This window comes from Taudactylus pleione, unplaced genomic scaffold (assembly GCF_031769625.1).
Source record: "Taudactylus pleione unplaced genomic scaffold, aTauple2 ptg000192l, whole genome shotgun sequence".
NCBI lineage: Eukaryota > Metazoa > Chordata > Amphibia > Anura > Myobatrachidae > Taudactylus > Taudactylus pleione.
This window is the reverse complement of record NW_028284594.1, coordinates 2,487,985-2,506,269: the sequence shown is the minus strand read 5'-3', so window position 1 is coordinate 2,506,269 and position 18,285 is coordinate 2,487,985. Positions and strand designations below refer to the sequence as shown.

Genomic DNA, 18,285 nt, shown 5'->3' with positions numbered 1-18,285 from the left:
TTTACAATTTTGTAATAGTTTCCATTTAGGTCGATGGGGAATCTGGCCCTCTGAGCTTTTTTCTGCTAGCCTCATTTGCCTAGCAGGCTACCTAGAATGGCACCATACAGCCAGAATCTATTCAGCAGTGCTGTCAGGAGCATCCTTAGGACGCTTCAGATGGTCACACCGCTGTCCTTACAGCTCCCGAAGCATCCTCAGGATGCTCCAGGCATTGCTGTAATCACCGGCGAGTGTGGCCCCGCCCCTGTGTGACATCACACAGAGGGGGCATGGCCTGCACCAGGCCCGCAAATGTCATATATATCAAAATGGCCCTCGGCAGAAAAAAGGTTCCCCACCTCTGATTTAGGTAATTGGGACTTCTGTAATTTATCAGTAACTACATACAGTTCAGACGTGAGCCCATAAGTGCCTGTGCGCTTGCGCACTCCGACAAGCTGTGTGCTGCTCATTATTTCGTTCCATCAGTAATCTTTGTGCGAAAATATACACCCACCCATCTCCCATATAGCCCACCTCACTTCTGTTACCGCTTAGTGGGGCAGATGTATTTAAGCTCTGGAAAAGTGATAAAGTGGAGAGAGATAAGTCCCAGCCGCTCCGAACTGTCATCTTTCAAACACAGCCTGTAAGATGGCAGTTGGGAGTTAGGAACCCTCCACTTTATCACTTTCCAGAGCTTAATACATCTGCCCCATTATCACACCTCTGGTGGTGACACGCGAGCTTTAGGAGTGGAAGCAACCGCACACTACTACGCATGCGCAGGTCGGATTTCTTCCCAGAGACAGTGGGTGTAGCTGCAGAAGCGGTGACGTCATTACGCAGGCGGCAGCAGTTGCAGCAGGAGACAGGAAGAAGAGGGAGGTGTAGTAGACGCTGAGGGCTGCTGTGTCTGTCTGTGCGCCAGTAAACAAGAAGGGTCCGTGTGTTGCCCGGGGGAGCGGATTGTGCCATGGGTGGCGTTTTGGGCCTCTGCTCTGTCGCCAGCTGGGTAAGGATGCGGTGGCTCACCTGCCCCTTCCTGTTATCTGCCAGTCATGCCTCGTCTGGCCACTACTGCTGTCATGTACTTGTGATGTGTGTGTGTGTGTTAGCCCTACACCCATATACGAAGGCTGGGGATATTTCATCTGTGCTTTCTGTCAGACAGGTAATTGGTAGGTGGTGGTGACCTGTCAGCCTTGTTCCCTGTCATGTGGGGGTAAGGGGTGGTGGCGACCTGTCAGCATTACCTGCCATTTATTTAGGTTACCTGAAACGCTGCAGTGCCGGGCTGTTTTATATAACAAAAAATAATGCTGAAATAAAAAGAAACACAAATCATACATAGTAACACAGAAAGGACATATAGAAAGGAAACAATGGGGTAAAAGAGGGGGAATCTGGCACCATCACACTGCAGGTAACTAGGACAATGTTGTTATGTTGGGCTGCAGAAGGTCAGAGTCACAGATCCTTGTATCTCTCATTACTCCTCCATAGCTTTGAATTGGAGGTTACTGAAGTAGTAACAGTAGCTGCTGTGTAGGGATAATTGTTATTATGCTGGAATGTGTGCTGTGCTTCCCATCTCTTCTCATGGATAACATGCTGAAAATGCTATTCTATATCTGAACTTATCAAGTATTTATATAGCACATATACGTGATGCAGAGCTTGTTCTAGGTGTGACAAAGGTGCTTTTCTCATAAGGATGTACAGCCATAAGGAATTCCCCTTCGTAACTGTCCAATTTGACTTTTTTTGTTTCAAATACAAATTGCAGTAATATTAGCATATTTTTTTTTCTTATGAGATAATACAATTGTGATTTTATCATTGGGGGGTATTTATCAAAGCTGGGAAATAAAATTGTAAAAAATAAATTACTAACCAATCGGCTCCTAACTACCGTATCATTTTACAAACCCAGCCTGCAAAATGTAAATTGGAAGCCGATTGGTTTAGTACTTTATCTCTCTCAATTTTATCTCTTACAGCTTTGATAAATACCCCCCTATGTTCTTTATGATAGCCACACATCTTGTATACATAGAGAAGTGATGAACTCTGTAATATTGTCTTCCGGAGTGACCACATCCCATTTTATTTCTTGTGGTTCTCACTTCTATCACTGAACAAGAATAACCTATCTGTTATCTTTATAAAAATGGGACATTTATACCTTATTTTTGTTAAAAGTGCTTTGGGGGGATTCAGTTGTTAAAAGGGAATTTCACCCCTTTGTATTTAATCACCAGCGAGTGTAGTAATAATAATATTCCTGTGAGAAGATCAAATACCCTGTTGCTGACTTTATTCTGATTATCATGTGCTGCTTGGATAGGCTCATATTTTGGATAGACAATAATAACACATTTCCAATGTGACTTTGCTCAGTAGTAAACACATAATGGTACATAAGAATAAAGGTTTTTTTGTTTTTATTCTTTCAAAGACACTGACAGTATGATTTTGTTTTCCATTGTTAATGTGTAGATGAAATACTTATCCAGGCATATCTATTGTTAATGTCAAAATATCCATCCAACAATAAAGGAAACTTGGCCTCTGCACACGGTGTAGACTGTAGACCGCCATCTTGTGAGCTGAACCAATATTATTGACAATGCAGCCTATCAATTCACTAGCAGCTAATAACATCACCCATGAGGTTGTGTTAGTGGTTTTTATTATATTATTATAATTGTATTACATAGAAATGTTATACTTGTGAGTGCTTTCTTAATCCTCACTTTACTGTGTTTTTTTTTTTGTTTTGTTTAAATAATTGTTCAATGTTTGAACCTTACTTATAGCTGAGTGCTTGTTGGTGATTAGGTATGGGTTGCTGTAGACTTCATCTGCTTCTCTTTTGGGTTATTCAGTAAACGGACTCCACCCACTTGTGACATTAACCGAAAAAGTTTTGTTTATGGGCTAAAATATAATCATTAAAGGTATGCTCCTAATATAACTTTTATTTTTCTCAGATTCCATGTCTGTGCAGTAGTGCCACGTGTATTTTATGTCGTTGCTGTCCAAGTTCCAGTAATTCCACGGTGACCCGTATAATCTATGCATTCCTTATGCTGCTGGGGACAGTGCTGTCTTGCGTATTGCTTTCCCCGGGAATATCGGATCAGTTGGAAAAAGTAAGTTGTATTTTGCATCTACACGAGAACCGTTTTTAGGAGTGCTTTGCTTGAGCAAACTCAGCTTATCTTGTCTTGTCTGTATATCTAAGACCGGTTTTCCTTGGTTGAATGCTAATCCATATTTATATATAGTCTATTGATCAATTACATCTTCTTTCATTATTACAATCTATAACAATTTAGGCATATGACTGTAATATAATAACTGTCCATCCAAAAATGCAAGATGAACCTATTATGTGTGTTTTGGCACTTAGGTTGGTTACCAGTGATACTGCATGTCAGATGCAGGTGTGTGTGACATTTTGGTGGTTAACCAGCAGTTGGCTGAATGGTCCGTGGAAGACCATCCAATGGCCACCTTACCTTAATTTCCAGTGAACTCCAGCACATAGAGTAGGCATCGTTCTACAAAGACAGCATTTTATGTGAATGTTACAATCCGCATCTAATGAAAAAAGTAAAACAAGCCAAAATATCTGAAATCTTTTGTATAGAGCACCACACATGCCGCTCAACCTCCCCACAAGCCATTAGACCCTCACACATGCCTCTTCAATGGTCATAAGATTCCTTTACATGCACATATGTGCCCCCAAATCAAAATACCACCCATTAGTGCCCCAAATTCATGTTACGAAACACAGTACAGCTTCCCACCCTCAGAGGAAACTAGAGAAGAGCATAGTATCCTAACCATGGCAATGACACCAGAGGAGGGTCTCAGTGTAGAAAAGGAAGCAGCTGGGTGCAGGCAAAACAGTGAACGCAGCCAGATTGTGAGGATCCAACACACACTATGGGGTAAATCAATTGTCGGCAAAGGTGTGCGAATTGCCGTTGCCAGGGCGTCTTGCACCCTTCACCCGTCCGTCTGAATGCCCGATTCGCACAAAAGTGCTCACTACCCTATGGGGTAGCGAACAATTTTCTGCAAGATCCCGCTGCTGGAGAGCGCACTAGCTGCTGCACAGATTTGGCATGGGCAAACCGATTTGCCCTTAATTGAATTCACCCCTATGTGTGAGAAGCTTGCAATATCTGGATGCATGTACTCCATGTCATTAATCATGGGATTTCCATTCACCAGTTTGTTTTTGTATTGTCTACAATCCTCTCAACAATCAAGTCCTTCTATAGCACATGGTTAACCACCATTGGTCAGATTTTGTAATTTCAAGCCTGTGTCTATCCAAGATAAACAACATACCTGAAATAATGTACATAATAATGCTTTGATAAATCTGCCCAAACATTCTGTCCCTCTGCATCCTGATTCTCGCTAAAGAAAGCTCATAACCTGCTCCCTAAACTGGTTGCTCAAATAAGATTATGGGGTTGATTCAGCATGCTGAACGCAGTTTCTTGAATATTGGGAATCTGCTCATGTGCAGAACGAGTCCTGCGTGATCGCACGCAGTCTCTGCCTGATTGACAGGCAAAGGCATTTAAGGGGTGCTGTGGGGACGGCCGGCATATCCGGAAACGGGGGGAGTGCCTCCCCCATTTTCCGGGAGTGGCAAGACCAGGATTTCCATCCACAGACGCAGTTTTCTGGCCTCGCAAGCCGGCCAGCCCTCATAAGCTGAGGCTTACTCAGCTGGCTGGCGCCGTCCACCATTGCAGTCCACTACTGAATCACCCCCTAACTCGAACTTGATTTTGTACATGCACTGTTGTGTGCTTCGAAGTCATCTTCCATCTGCAATGGAGGAGCAGCCAGTCGTAAAATATAGGAAGGGATTTTGTTTTACAAAATAAACTGTGTTGCTAAGTTATGTATATTACTACAAAAATAGAATTGAGAAATGGGCCAAAGGATTTTGGATTGTGCCCCGCCACCCCTGGACAAAAACAAGTAGTAGTATTAGTTATATACGATTAGTGGGGAAAAATAAGCTGTAAGACTTTATCATAAGGGATGCGGTCAATATCCAGCCTGCGGAGATTCCGGTGGTCAGAATGCCGGCGCCGGAATCCAGAATCCTCGTGCCGGCATCCTGACCGCTGGAATTCCGAAGGTAAGTAGCAGGGTTAGGCTTAGGGTGTGGGGAGAGGAAGGTTAGGTTTAGGCACTAGGGGGCGAGGTTAGGATTAGGCAGCGGGGAGGGAGGGTTATGATAGGGGGAGGGTTAGGATACCTACTGACAGGTGTTGATATCCTAACCCGGACTGGATGCCGGCGTCAAGATTCTGACGGACGGGATCCTGAGCGCCGGTATCCCGTACCCATCCCCTATCTTAAATGCCTTTGAGACATTATATAAAATAGCTGTTGGTGAGAGCAGTTGCTGAGGTATTGAGCTCACATGATCACTCAGAGCCAGTGTACTGAAAGCTGATGACAGAGTGATTTCTAGGGCCACAGTGAGTATGCTCCTGTCAGCACCTGCTGACTTAAAAGGTGACTATAATACAAAGTGTACAGCAACGCACAATAATTGTAACAGGTTTAGTTATGATTTCAGACATTTGTTTAATGTGTATGCGACAGATACGATTTTAAGACCCTGAATAATTTGTGTATCTTTTATATCTTATTACTATTCTTTGTTTTCATATTAGCCTACTGAATTCTCGAACTTTCAGAACTGAAAACAGTACTTTAACTAGATTTGTGCAATGGAATCATGCATCTCTCCTACCATTATATAAATATTTGAAGTAATGGTTCTATTCTGGTCTTGTATTGCTTCATGTCTTGGATGTCACCTTGTGTCTTTCAGATTCCAGGGTTCTGCGAAAGAGAACATATCACAGTGATTCCTCATATAAATGGCTACGTTGACTGTAATGTGCTGGTTGGATACAAAGCTGTTTATCGAGTTGGCTTTGCCATGACCATGTTTTTCTTGGTCTTCTCCTTGATTATGATAGGTGTCAAGACAAGCAAAGACCCCCGGGCTGCTGTGCACAATGGGTAAATCATGCCACATACTTCAAGCAAAAAATATGGTAGTTGCTCCATCAGCTTAATGATATACTACAGGTGCTTGTAAAGGGCGGGGTTTACACTGAACACAGAAAAAAGAAAATTGCCCCCCAGCACACTGCAGATAAATCAAAAATACTTGAATCCTACATAATAGAAATTCAGAGGTATTGGTTTACATACATTTGCAAATATATGAATAAGCGCTGGGCCGACGTCAAGGCTCCTCTATATCAGCGTCCCTAACATTAAGGGGTTCACGTCCGAGAAGCAAGGCATCCCAAAAAATTTCAGCCAAGGACCGTTTCCAGGGCATCACATGAAAAGGGGAAAAAAGGTGATAGTGAAGTGTATAAGAATAGATGTGTAAAGATAAATCAATAAGTGTTAATGAAATGTAAAATAAATGTCTGTGTTCCATGCCACATACTTACATGCTGCATACAAACCAGGCTTAGGCAGCAGGCTGCATAACACACATTGTTTCTTTTTCTGCACCATTTTACTTGGTTCCATATCTAAAGTGAAATACAGAGTCTATGGGGGGTATTAAATTAGCTGCTAATTGCTGCGCCGGAGCTATTCAAATAGCGGGGATTACCCGCACGTGAGTCCCCTGTACCTGAGCGCATGGAGCTGCAAGGTAAAGTCTGCGGAAAAATACCAAATTGGGCTCATGCACGGAGGGGAAAAAAAAACATTGATTCCACAGTTTACGTGGAATCAGTGTGTTTTCCATGCTTGAGTCACGATTTTTCGGTGCTGGAAAAAGGCTATTTAATTGAATAGCCTTTCCTTGCGCCGCGGGCATTTAGGCCGGCAATTAGTCACGGGTAAACCCTGCGGCTAGTTGAATGCTTCAGTGCTTGTCCAAAAAAATGTATTGTCTACTGAACCTCAGAGCTAGTGGTTTACACTGGCCATAAGTAATAAGTCACTTGTACTTTTTTTATTGTTACTTATACTTTTATTTATATAGAATATGAAATGTTTCGTATTCCTCTGTTCAGCATATTTTCGTACTTAAGTAGATCTGAGATTTTCATGAACACTTAATAACATGACTTGTCCTGTTTCCAGATTCTGGTTCTTTAAAATATTGGCTATTGTTGGCATAATGGTGGGAGCTTTCTACATTCCAGAAGGACCTTTTACCAGAGGTAAATAATTTGACTGCAAACATATCAGATATCGTTATCAGACCATCGGGAACGCACATCGTTCAGACATGTCAGATTTTCCTTCAGATATGAACAAATTTTTAAATCGTTATCGTTCAGATCTGAAGAAGAATCTGACCGTGTGTATGCACCATTAGGGGAATGTGGATTTTAGACTTGGCCAAATCAGAGATAACAAAACTACCAGAAAATACAGGGGTTTGTTACTACCTCTCTTTTTAGCTTCTTTGTTATATTATTGTACTACACCCCAAATATTATCAGACCTTCCGCATCACTAGGACCTTTCCGCTGGTAGTGTGTTATGCTGTATTCTGAGGGAAGTATTGTACAGGAAGGCAGATGAAGGCTTTATTGGATACAAAAATAATCTGTAGTAAGTTAAATTGGTAATGCATTTATAGTAGCTAGACTAATGAGTGCAGCATTAATATACGATCATCTCTTCATATTAACGTGAAATAATTACAATGCTTTTCTCCCCACATTAGTTTGGTTCTGGTTTGGAACATTAGGAGCCTTTTCTTTCATCCTCATCCAGTTAGTGCTGCTCATTGACTTTGCTCATTCCTGGAATGAGTCATGGGTGGAGCGAATGGAGGAAGGAAACTCAAAATGTTGGTATGCAGGTAAGAATTTGAATTTTTTTAATTGTTATTATTGGCCTAAGATTTTTATTTTTTTTAACTCTTTATTGTTGACTAACTGAACAATAAGAAGATGCTTTTCGCCCAAGTGGTAAAACTTGAAGGAGAAATAAAGTCAAAAAGGGACTTTGTGTAAACTATTAAAGGTTATTTATTTCTTGTAGTCTTCCTATTAGTAGGAGAAAAATTACAGAGAAATATTCTCAAATAAGTACATGGCATAGGAAAACTAAACAAAGATCTTTTTGTCTATGATGCGAGACTGCCAACACAACACTCTTGAGAGCTGTATTTTAGCAATTTAGTTGTATTGTTGCCCTATGTATAATGGAACTAGACAACTTGTGTCCCTCAGTTCAGACGTAGACTTTTTGAATTATTATTCTTTTTTTTTTTTTAAGTAGGTGGGGCATTTTTGCATAGCCTAGCCTCATGTGCTCTGGCTGCTGGATAGTTCCAACCATTAACCATGCTAAAGGGGCTATTTATGAAAGCTTGGAGAGAGAAAAAACTAACCAATCAGCTCCTGTTACTTTACAGGTTGTTTGAAAAATGACAGGAGCCGATTGGTTGGTACTTTATCTTTCACAATTTTATCACTCTCCAAGCTTTCATAAATACCACCGTAAATGATATATTTACTAAAGTGAGTTGTTGTTTTTTTTCTTAGAAATGGAGATGTTGCCAATAGCAACCAATCAGATTCTATTTAACATTTAACTAGCACATTCTAGAAGACAATAGCTAGGATCTCATTGGTTGCTATGGGCAACATCTCCACTTCTAAAAACTCTCAATTTAGTAAATAAACCCCAAAATATTCTGATTGGTTAGTGACCAGCACCATTAACCAGTCAGTGTGCTACAGGGTATACATAGAGCATGGCTGTGCCTGGCAGTAAAGGATAGAAATCAAGTGTGTATGCAAATATGTCTCTTCTTGATTATCATTTGGTTTGTGACCCCCTTTTTATTAGTCTGTTTGTTTCCCTTCAATTGCTATGTATGATTTTAATTGATATAATGAATTATTCAACATTGCCTTTTTTTTTGTACTCTAGCATTGCTGTCTGCCACTGGCCTGCTGTATATTGTGTCAATAATCGCCATTGTCCTTTTCTACGTATTCTACACCATCCCTGATGGCTGCATAGAGAACAAATTCTTCATCAGTTTCAACTTGATCCTATGTTTCATCGTATCAATCATCTCAATTCTCCCTAAAGTGCAGGTACATGTAGACTACAGGTGTTTAGCATTGCCGTATCGACATTGTAGCCATCTGACTGTATTCGGTAATTGTTTTAAGCATCATTGAACAGGGTATTTAATGCCAGAAATGTTTTTATAGAGATAAATAAAGGAGATTTGGAGTGTATTACAGATGATGTTACATACAATTCAACCTGGATAATCTAATAGTCAACCAGAAGCTATTGTCAGCGGTATTCTATTTCCTCACTCTTCCTTACATGCTTTATATATTTATGCTGAGCTCCATCTGTTGTTTTTATCTCCATTACTTATTATTAAATGTCAGTACTCTTAGTTATTGCTCCTCTTTGGTTCCTCCATTACTTACTGCTTTTCCTAGATCTTCTATTATATACTGTTCATTGCCTTGGTTCAGAGGTGAGAGGGGAGCACTGGACTTAAGCTGGCCACATACTAGACCTACTTTCATCCAACCAGCCAACTAGTGAAAATCTAGTAAGGTCTGAAAGCAAATGATAATCAGCAATTTGCTCCCAAACGCCAGAAAATGGACAAAAACTGTTGTTTGAACAAATTGTTTAGATCAAACATTTAACAACAAACTTGTCTGACGTCCATTTTCATCTGTTTTCTGGCATTTAGGAGCAAATTGCTGATCATCAGTTACTCCCATACGTTACCAGATTTTCATTCCAACCAATCAACTTGTTGGCTGGATGGATGAAAGTTGGTCTAGTGTGTGGCCAGCTTTAGGCTTAATGTAAAGTCCTGCAGAACTCCCAGAAGTCTGTGTGCCTTCATGTATGATGACATCATAAACCATCTATGCCAAGGGACTCTCCTGCAGTGTGCAATCACAGCCCCACTCCCCCTAACTGCTACATGTGCTGACATCATTGTTACATCATACACATGATGTGGGGAAAAGGGGACCCGGAGCAGGTTTGCTTCTTTATAAAAGTTGATTGGCTGAGGCCATTTATCGGTTTGCACTCATTACATTCCAACATCAATAGCACACACATATATATATATATATATATATTTTTTTTTTAAATGCAGCAGCCACACAAATTATAAGTTGTTTTTTTGTAGAAGTCTTTGTATTTGCTGAAAAAAACATTCATCTTTTTGCTCTTTCCAACACATAATAAAATTCAACCAAAGTAGGCAAAAAAGTTATTTAGTTTTTTTTTTTATTGCACTTTCATTAAAGGTAAATAAACACCACAAATAAATAAATACTTTGGTTCTTGCTTCGGCATGGTCACCCTTCCAAATTTGCAGCCAGCAGTATTCTATGTAGTCCCAAAAAACAACTGCGTTCCTCCTTTACCTTAGACAAAGTTTGATACAGTGTCGGCACTTGCTAGGCTTTTTTTTTTTACCGATGGCGTTCTCCATAAGCCTCCTCCGCATTTCACAAAGCAGAGGAACTGTATGAAGGGAATCAATCTGCAATTTTATTGCACAAAGCACTGGCATTTCTTCTTGGTCACCCTACCTGAAGCTGACCAGGTTCTTGTGATATTTATGTTTACTCAGGCAATCAGACAATAAAAAAAAAAGGAAGCTCTATGCCAGAGGGTGCCTTGAGGACTGAGGGCCTGATTCAGAGCTGGATGCTCTGAAAGAGCGCTTGCTCTGAATCAGGTTTTTTTTTTTCGGAGCGGCCATGATGTTCGCAATGGTCAAGACCGTCAAGACCATCAGGCTTGCGACAAGACCCTTGTGGTAGGGTCTCGTTCATCGCAAGCCCCAGAGAGCTTTCGGCTCTAACAGAGCCAGAAGCTCTCCACTGACATCACTCGTGATGTCAGTGGGGCCATCCCCAACCGGCAAGCGTTCCCTCGGGAACGCCTCCGTTTGGGCAGCCACCCCCCCCCCGGCCCGCCCACCAAAGGGGGCGAGCTGTCACTCAACAACAGCTCGCCCCCTTTGGTGCGCGACCCGGAATGATGGATTGCCCGTCGCTAGCCGGGTCTTGCGCATGCACACGACAGAGCCGGCTCCGTCATGCGCATGCGCTGTGGGCCACCATTGACCTGGTTGCGAGCGCTCAGCGCTTGCGACTGGGTCTGAATCAGGCCCTGAGTTTTGGAACCTCAGTCCAGGTTTTAAGGATATCCATGTTTAACCACAGGTGACTTAATTAGTGTCTCAGTCAATTTGATTTAACCACCTGTGCTCAACCATGGATAGCGCTAAACCTGGACTGTTGACCGCGTTTGGGAACCTCTGCTCTAAGCCAGTTAGTAGCTTGGGAATGAGAGTTATACACAATACTTTGAATGACCTTACAGAATGTACAACTAATGGCTCGGGAGAATCATCAAGTCTAGACATTTATGTACAACAGCAAAGAACTCCTTGTCCTGAAACGCTAAGAATGTAAATGATATAATTCAGTTATATAAAATTTGACAATATTGATCCTCCCCATTATTATATGAAACTATGTGAGGCACTCCCACCATGATTCTGCATTGTGACTTTCTTTCAGTTTACTATCAGTATGCGTTTGCAAATTATTTTCAGTACAGAGCAATCGGTGAGAGCAAAGGTACTAGTCTCCAGGGATTGCTCACTGTGTATATTCCCCAGACCTCCCCCCCCCAATTCAATTAGTAGTGCATGTGGATCTTTTAGGAGCCAAACAGCTTTCAAATTCTCTGTTCATTCATTGCAGGAACATCAGTCGCGGTCTGGACTCCTTCAGTCTTCTGTGATTACTCTTTATACAGTATACATAACATGGTCTGCTATGTCCAATGAGCCTGGTGAGTGTTCTACGAATAAACCTCATAAAAATTTTACTTTCCAAAATCTCTGCAGAAAGATAAAATTATACATTTCAAAATTTGAAACCACATTTGAGTTTGTCTATACAGGTAACCGCAGGTCATAATCATGTGTAAAACTATAAAGCCTGTGGGACCAGCTACAGTCCTTTCCTCTGACTTTTAAAAAAATCTCGGCGCACCATAATCCTTTGGCAGGACAGTAAGGGGTCAATCCTTTTAGCCGCAAGTTCTCTCACAGTGGGAGTAAGTGTGGCTATGCTGCATTTACGGTACCTCCGGAACTCTCAAATATTTGCAGCCATGAAGGGCTGTGTACAAAAGTCCCACAGTCCGGGGTGAGTTGTGGTGCTATTGCCAGCATTTCTTTGCCGTTGCAACAACTCCTCTCACCTACCTCTAAGACTAATCAAGCAGTGGAGAAGTTGCCCATAGCAACCAATCAGCTTTACGGTGCAATATAGAAAGTATGTTCTATAAAATACGTAGATGATTGGTTGCTGTGGGTAACTTTTCCGGTGGTCGGCTTTTCCATGCTCCATACAGCACCCATATGGTGCAAGTCACACTGGGTATTGACTGTGACTTTGATGGCCAGAGACCCACAGGTTGCCTACGTCTGTCTGGAATATGCTTTACACTGTGGATTGTGGAACATAACTTGTCATCTCTACCACGATCACTTGCAAAAATAAAAATTCCTTTCTTTTCAGGTACTACTTGTAGACCAAACTTAATGAGCTTCCTGAACAAAATAACATCTCCAGCTATCAGTTCTACTAATGAAACAATTACTACGATCACACCGGAGACTGTCCAGTCCCTGCAGTGGTTAGATGCTCAGAACATCATTGGTCTCATCGTATTTGTTCTGTGTCTCTTGTATTCTTGGTAAGAATCAGAATTTCATGTGATTAATGCTGCATATATGTTGATGTTTCACACAGCCCTCTTAACAGGGTCCCACTGCACCCATTCCCCTGAGCGGTGCTCAAGCACTCATAACTGAGCGCCCCAGCGGGTGGGAGGCCGGGATCACTAACCTGCTGCTCAGAGCATCCTAGAGAGGCAAAACATATGTCTTTTCCCACAGTGCCATGTGATCTCTCTGCCCACACAGTGCAGGAGCCGTGAGCTAGAGCAAGGTGTGGGTTGCAGTGGAGGGCGAGTACAGCTGGTACCACCCACAGAGCATCCAAACCTGTGTGATGGTACCATCCACAACGCCCTCCTTACTGCCCTGGTTTCAAACCATTTTAAATGAGATTTCACAAATTGATGCCATGTTAAAGGTGTGATCATGGTGTTACCTGACCCTGGAGGCTGAACTACAATTCCAAGCGGTAACTGGGTCAAAAGTGACTAGAGTAATTTTTATTAATTTCTTATCTAGCTTTACTACTTTAGTTTTTTTTCTCACTGTTGCTATCCCAATTGGGGGGTAATAATTGTAGTATTGAAGAATGTTGAAGCAGCCCTCCAATGACTGACTATAGGTTACCAATTATGGTTAAGATCTTTTGCATGTGCAGCTTCACTACATTTAATTACAACCTCAAGCACTTAAAATGTCCATGTCCGTCTTCACTTGGGAAGAGATTCTACATAGTAGTGCATGTTCTCTCTTGCTCAAATTATCTTAATTATGGGGTATTTAATGCTTTTAGACAACATGAACAGTACACTCTATTTTTCCTTCTTACCCCTTGCAGTATTCGTAACTCCACCAACAGCCAAGTGAACAAACTTACTTTGTCTGGCCACGACACTGTCATGCTGGATGACACCACTGGGAGCAGCACAGATGTCAATGAGGAAGAGGTGCGACGAGTGGTGGATAATGAGAAGGATGGTGTTCAGTACAGCTATTCTTTCTTCCACTTCATGCTGTGTCTTGCTTCTCTCTATGTAATGATGACTATCACCAACTGGTACAGGTGAGACCTTTATATTGTATTATGTAGACAGCTTTTTGTTAAGTCTGGTAACTACAGTTCACCAGTCTACTATGCTACTATTAATGAGAACATTGCCTATAAATTTAATAGGAGCCAGTGCCAGTCTGTAGTCAGCTTGTGCCAAAATAATTTCCGGTCTTTTAGCTATCCAGTCACTGAACATAGTCAACAGGAGAATTTAAGGGTAGAAACAGATGAGTTAACTTAAAAAGCCAGAGTTAAGCTCCAACAAATATTGTGTGAGACATTCTTATGAGGGCGTGCATTCCATTTCTCCAAATGCAATGTTGTCACAGCAGTGTGTGGTACATGCCCAGGACTACTGTATCATGGTGTAAGTGATTGGCATACTAAAGGGCTGATGGCTGCTAGTTATCAGTGTATTGCTGCCCATAGGAGTGCAGAAAATTCTGCAATATTGGGTTACAGTAATGGAGTCGTAACTGAATTGCTCCCTTATTGTTAAGTACAGCCAAGTGTACTTTTAATTGTTAATGTTTTTTTTTTCCTTTAATACCAAAAATAGCTCGCTTATTGTGCTTTTCCCTTGCAAGTGTATAAAGATTCTTGCTGGCAGGGGGGGTGAATAATTTCACAAACTATCTGCACCCTTTGGCATAAGTAACTCGAAAACCCATTAAAGATGGCATAATTCAAGCATCATTAAAATAAATACTATGGCTATATGAAATATTCCCAATCAAAGTGTTTACTACTGTATATAATTGGGCATGGTTTTCCTTGGTTCACATCATAATTCCATGTAATTGCAGAAAGTATAGTGTAATGTTGCTACTGAGAATTGACTGGAGAGATGTACATTGTACATATTCTAAAGCAAACACAGACTTATAGGTGAGAGAACAGAAAGGAAATAAAATACCCTCCATACATAAGAGCATGGGCAACAAATACTGACCTCAGCTCTGCACCTTTTTAATCAATATTTTTTCTTTGTAACCACAGCCCGGATGCAGACTTGAAGACCATAACAAGCAAGTGGCCAGCGGTCTGGGTGAAGATGACCTCTAGCTGGGTGTGCCTGCTTCTCTATACCTGGACCCTGGTAGCACCAATCTTCCTCACCAACAGAGACTTCAATTAGAGGTCTTCTGAGCTCTTACATTTTGGTGAAATAACTCATTCCAAAGCCTGCTTTGATAATTCCATAAACAAAAAAGCCATTTCTTCAACTACTGTTAGAATATAATTTTAAATGTGTTATGGAAACTTTATCATATATTTGCTGATTTTTATCTGCTTCTGTTAAGATGAATTGTTGTATCTACAGAGCAATTTAATTTACTTTTGAGTAATATATTTGTTATATATACACATACAGTTTATGCACTTTTTTTTTTTTATCCCATAATGACATTTGTTTTGGATAAAGTTCTGATTTTTGTATAGTGCATTGGTTAGCTATGAATCGTGTTGTGATGCAGTGCATACTGTCCTTTGGTCTCTAAGGCCTGGGTGGAGCACTATTTGTCATTCTCATGAAGATGCTACTGGTGGCTTCCCAGCTGCTGTTGGTGTAAAGTTGATTTAATTGGAAAACAATGATTGACTCATTCTGTATCCCTATACTCTAGGTATGTGAAACCCCTGCTATTAGGTGTAGTTTCCTTCTCCCACTACTGTGGTATTATACAGTAATTAAGTGCTGGGAGACACTGAGAAACAGCCTGTCCATTGCTATTGATTTCACCCTGATTGTAACCATTAAGCACTTGTGTATGATAAATGTTAATGCTGCTTGAATTTCAGATATGGGGTGGAAGCATTGCCTTCCAATAACCCCACAACAGTCCAGGTTAAGTATATTTATGCTTGAGCAAAGGTGGTTTAATTAAACTGCCTGAGGCACTATTCCCCCTATGATCATGCATGGATATCCTTAATACTTGGACTGAGTGGAGCTTGAGAAAGTGAGTGCTTGTCACCTCCACACAAACGGCAGCCATTTTGTGGCTGAACCAATATAACATTGCTGCCTATCAGTTGGAACTAATGACCTCACAGACCATTAGTATCTGACTGGCTGAGTATTAGGTCAGCCACAGAGTGGTTGCCTCCAGTGTACACAGGCTGATGTGCACTACTTGTATGAGTCGAACTTCAGCACTTACGGTAGATTTTCTGCACTGTAATATAAACTGTTTAATATATAAAATAGCCCTTTAATTAAAGTGTCAGACTTCTTATTCTCTTGTTATTGTTTACGGCAGTGAATATAGCATGAAGTGACCTACCTGTCTATATCGCCAACAAAGATGAGACGCTAGACAAATGTTATGGTACAGATACGTCCTACTCCTAATACACCTATAGATAAATGGGTAAACCTTACAGTACATGTATAGATTTTCTTAAAATACACAAGATCTACAAATGGACTGATTAATCTTGAAGGAACTAATTCATTAACGTCGGATTTATGGACTATTGATGGTGACGTTTTTGTCAATCTAATATACCACTATTCGAGATTAATTGCCTATTGAGTTTTTTGCACAAGGTTTACCTATTTATCTATATTTGTCTATTTCATGGTGAGCTGTGGGTGTACACCTTATTAACCTTTTGTAGCATTTTTCTCATTCGTGAAGCGCTCGGATTATAAAATACTTTTATCCTAATACACCTAGCCTTAATAAGTCATGTGGTGCGAGAGAGCCACCAGGTCCTGTGTGACTCAGCTTGCACAGAGTCTTTCGCCTGAAAATGCTTCTTAGTGGTCTATTTACTAAGCCTTGGATGGAGATAAAGTGCCAGCCAACCAGCTCTTAACTGTCTTTTTCAGTCTGTGACATGAGTTAGGAGCAGATTGGCTGGTACCTTATCTCCATCCAAGGCTTAGTAAATAGACCCCTGCATCACAAATCACTTCAAGAGTCTGTATATGAAGCACAACGGACCTTGGCATGAAAAAAAGCTGCAGCATGGTAGCACTTCATATTAGGGATGTGCAGGCTCGGATAGGTTCGAGTTTGCACGTTGAGTTCGGATTTTTCCCTCCAAAAAAACGGAACTCAGAAAGAGGCTAAACGTCATCTTACATGGACGAACATCATCATTCCTGGACTTTTGTCCAGGAATGATGATGTTCGTCCATGTAAGATGACGTTTAGCCTCTTTCTGAGTTCCGTTTTTTTGGAGGGAAAAATCCGAACTCAACGTGCAAACTCGAACCTATCCGAGCCTGCACATCCCTACTTCATATACATAGTGTCACATATGAAATTAATCACTGCAGACTCCTGGCGCTGTTTGTCACATCTGTGACAAATTTTGGAGTGAATAAGATGCTTGGCGCAAGTAGCGTCAAACAAGACCTGGCGCACCAGGAAAGGCCGTTTGGTGCGACTGCAGCAATAGTGTATGAGGACACATGTAACTTAATAACCATTTTCTGGATTATTCATTTGTTAGAATTATATATTAATCGCACACAAAATAAATAAAGTGTTTTAAAAAAATCTTTTGTACCTTATGCAAGACTCCTTAATAACAATTTAATGATAGGAATAAGCTCTTATATAAACTCATTGAGTTTGGAGTATTCCTTTATCTGACTGAGGCTTTGGCAATGAACTGCTACTTCAATTCTGATCACTGATCTTGTAACCAATAACTTAGTGCTGGCTTTAGTCACACGACTGGTTTGTGTTTTAGCATTAGGAACTCTGCACTTGCATGCACAGGCAGTGTAACCATCAAGTACCTGTCAGTGCCCGCAGAATTCAGACGGTCAGTGCTAATGTGAGTTCAATATAAGGACCCACAAGGTAATTCTGACCTGTTTAAGTTCTTGTCCTGTAGGATACCACTTTCAGACAGAAAAAAGCCGAAATCACTGCTTTTACCCGGCATTTGTGTGCCGGGTGGTTTTTCCAGTCCCTGCTCGTACCCCGCTTCAGACAGAAGAGCAAATTACCAGGTCAAACATTTCAACCCAGCAATTTGCTGATTAACACTGGTATTTCTTCTGTCTGAAAGGGTCACCCCGGCTAAATTCCTGGGTCGAAGTCCCGGAATTTTCGACCCTGGTTGACTCTTTCAAACAGAAAAAGGACCCGTGTTGAAATTACCGGGTTGAAATGTTTGACTCAGAAAAACAAATTACTGTCTGAAAGGGGTATAACTAATCCTTTTCTCAAGCTCATGAAAGCTACCACCATTTGAATCCTGTCAAAATGCAGTCTGTTTTTCTCCCCACCCTGGTAAGCTGGTCGGTCAGCATTGTGGAGGCAGTGCAAGAGTCTAGACAGAGGTTATACTTGTATAGAGATTTATTAAACCATGCATACAAATATACATTTTAAATTACATTTTCACTTATCTATAAAAATGTGAATGGATAAACAAGAATAGAAAAATAAACATTTAATTAAGCACAAAGTTA

General features: G+C 41.0%; 1 protein-coding gene across 1 annotated transcript; it reads left to right on the top strand.

Annotated features, from left to right (window-relative positions):
• Positions 1–805: 805 nt before the first annotated feature.
• On the top strand, positions 806–16,084 carry SERINC3 (serine incorporator 3). Its single transcript, XM_088476740.1, has 10 exons — positions 806–997; positions 2,979–3,140; positions 5,870–6,063; positions 7,156–7,235; positions 7,748–7,885; positions 8,965–9,134; positions 11,808–11,898; positions 12,633–12,810; positions 13,632–13,856; positions 14,844–16,084. Exons 1-10 carry the CDS (start codon positions 959–961, stop codon positions 14,980–14,982), a joined length of 1,416 nt encoding a protein of 471 aa, XP_088332866.1. The 5' UTR covers positions 806–958; the 3' UTR covers positions 14,983–16,084.
• The last annotated feature ends 2,201 nt before the right edge of the window (positions 16,085–18,285 follow it).

Bases quoted from the DNA above. Each gene is read 5' to 3' on its own strand.
- SERINC3 (XM_088476740.1), top strand. From the start codon at position 959: ATGGGTGGCGTTTTGGGCCTCTGCTCTGTCGCCAGCTGG. The intron at 9,135-11,807 runs GTACATGTAGAC...CATTCATTGCAG, and splicing joins CAATTCTCCCTAAAGTGCAG to GAACATCAGTCGCGGTCTGG. The intron at 13,857-14,843 runs GTGAGACCTTTA...TTGTAACCACAG, and splicing joins ACTATCACCAACTGGTACAG to CCCGGATGCAGACTTGAAGA.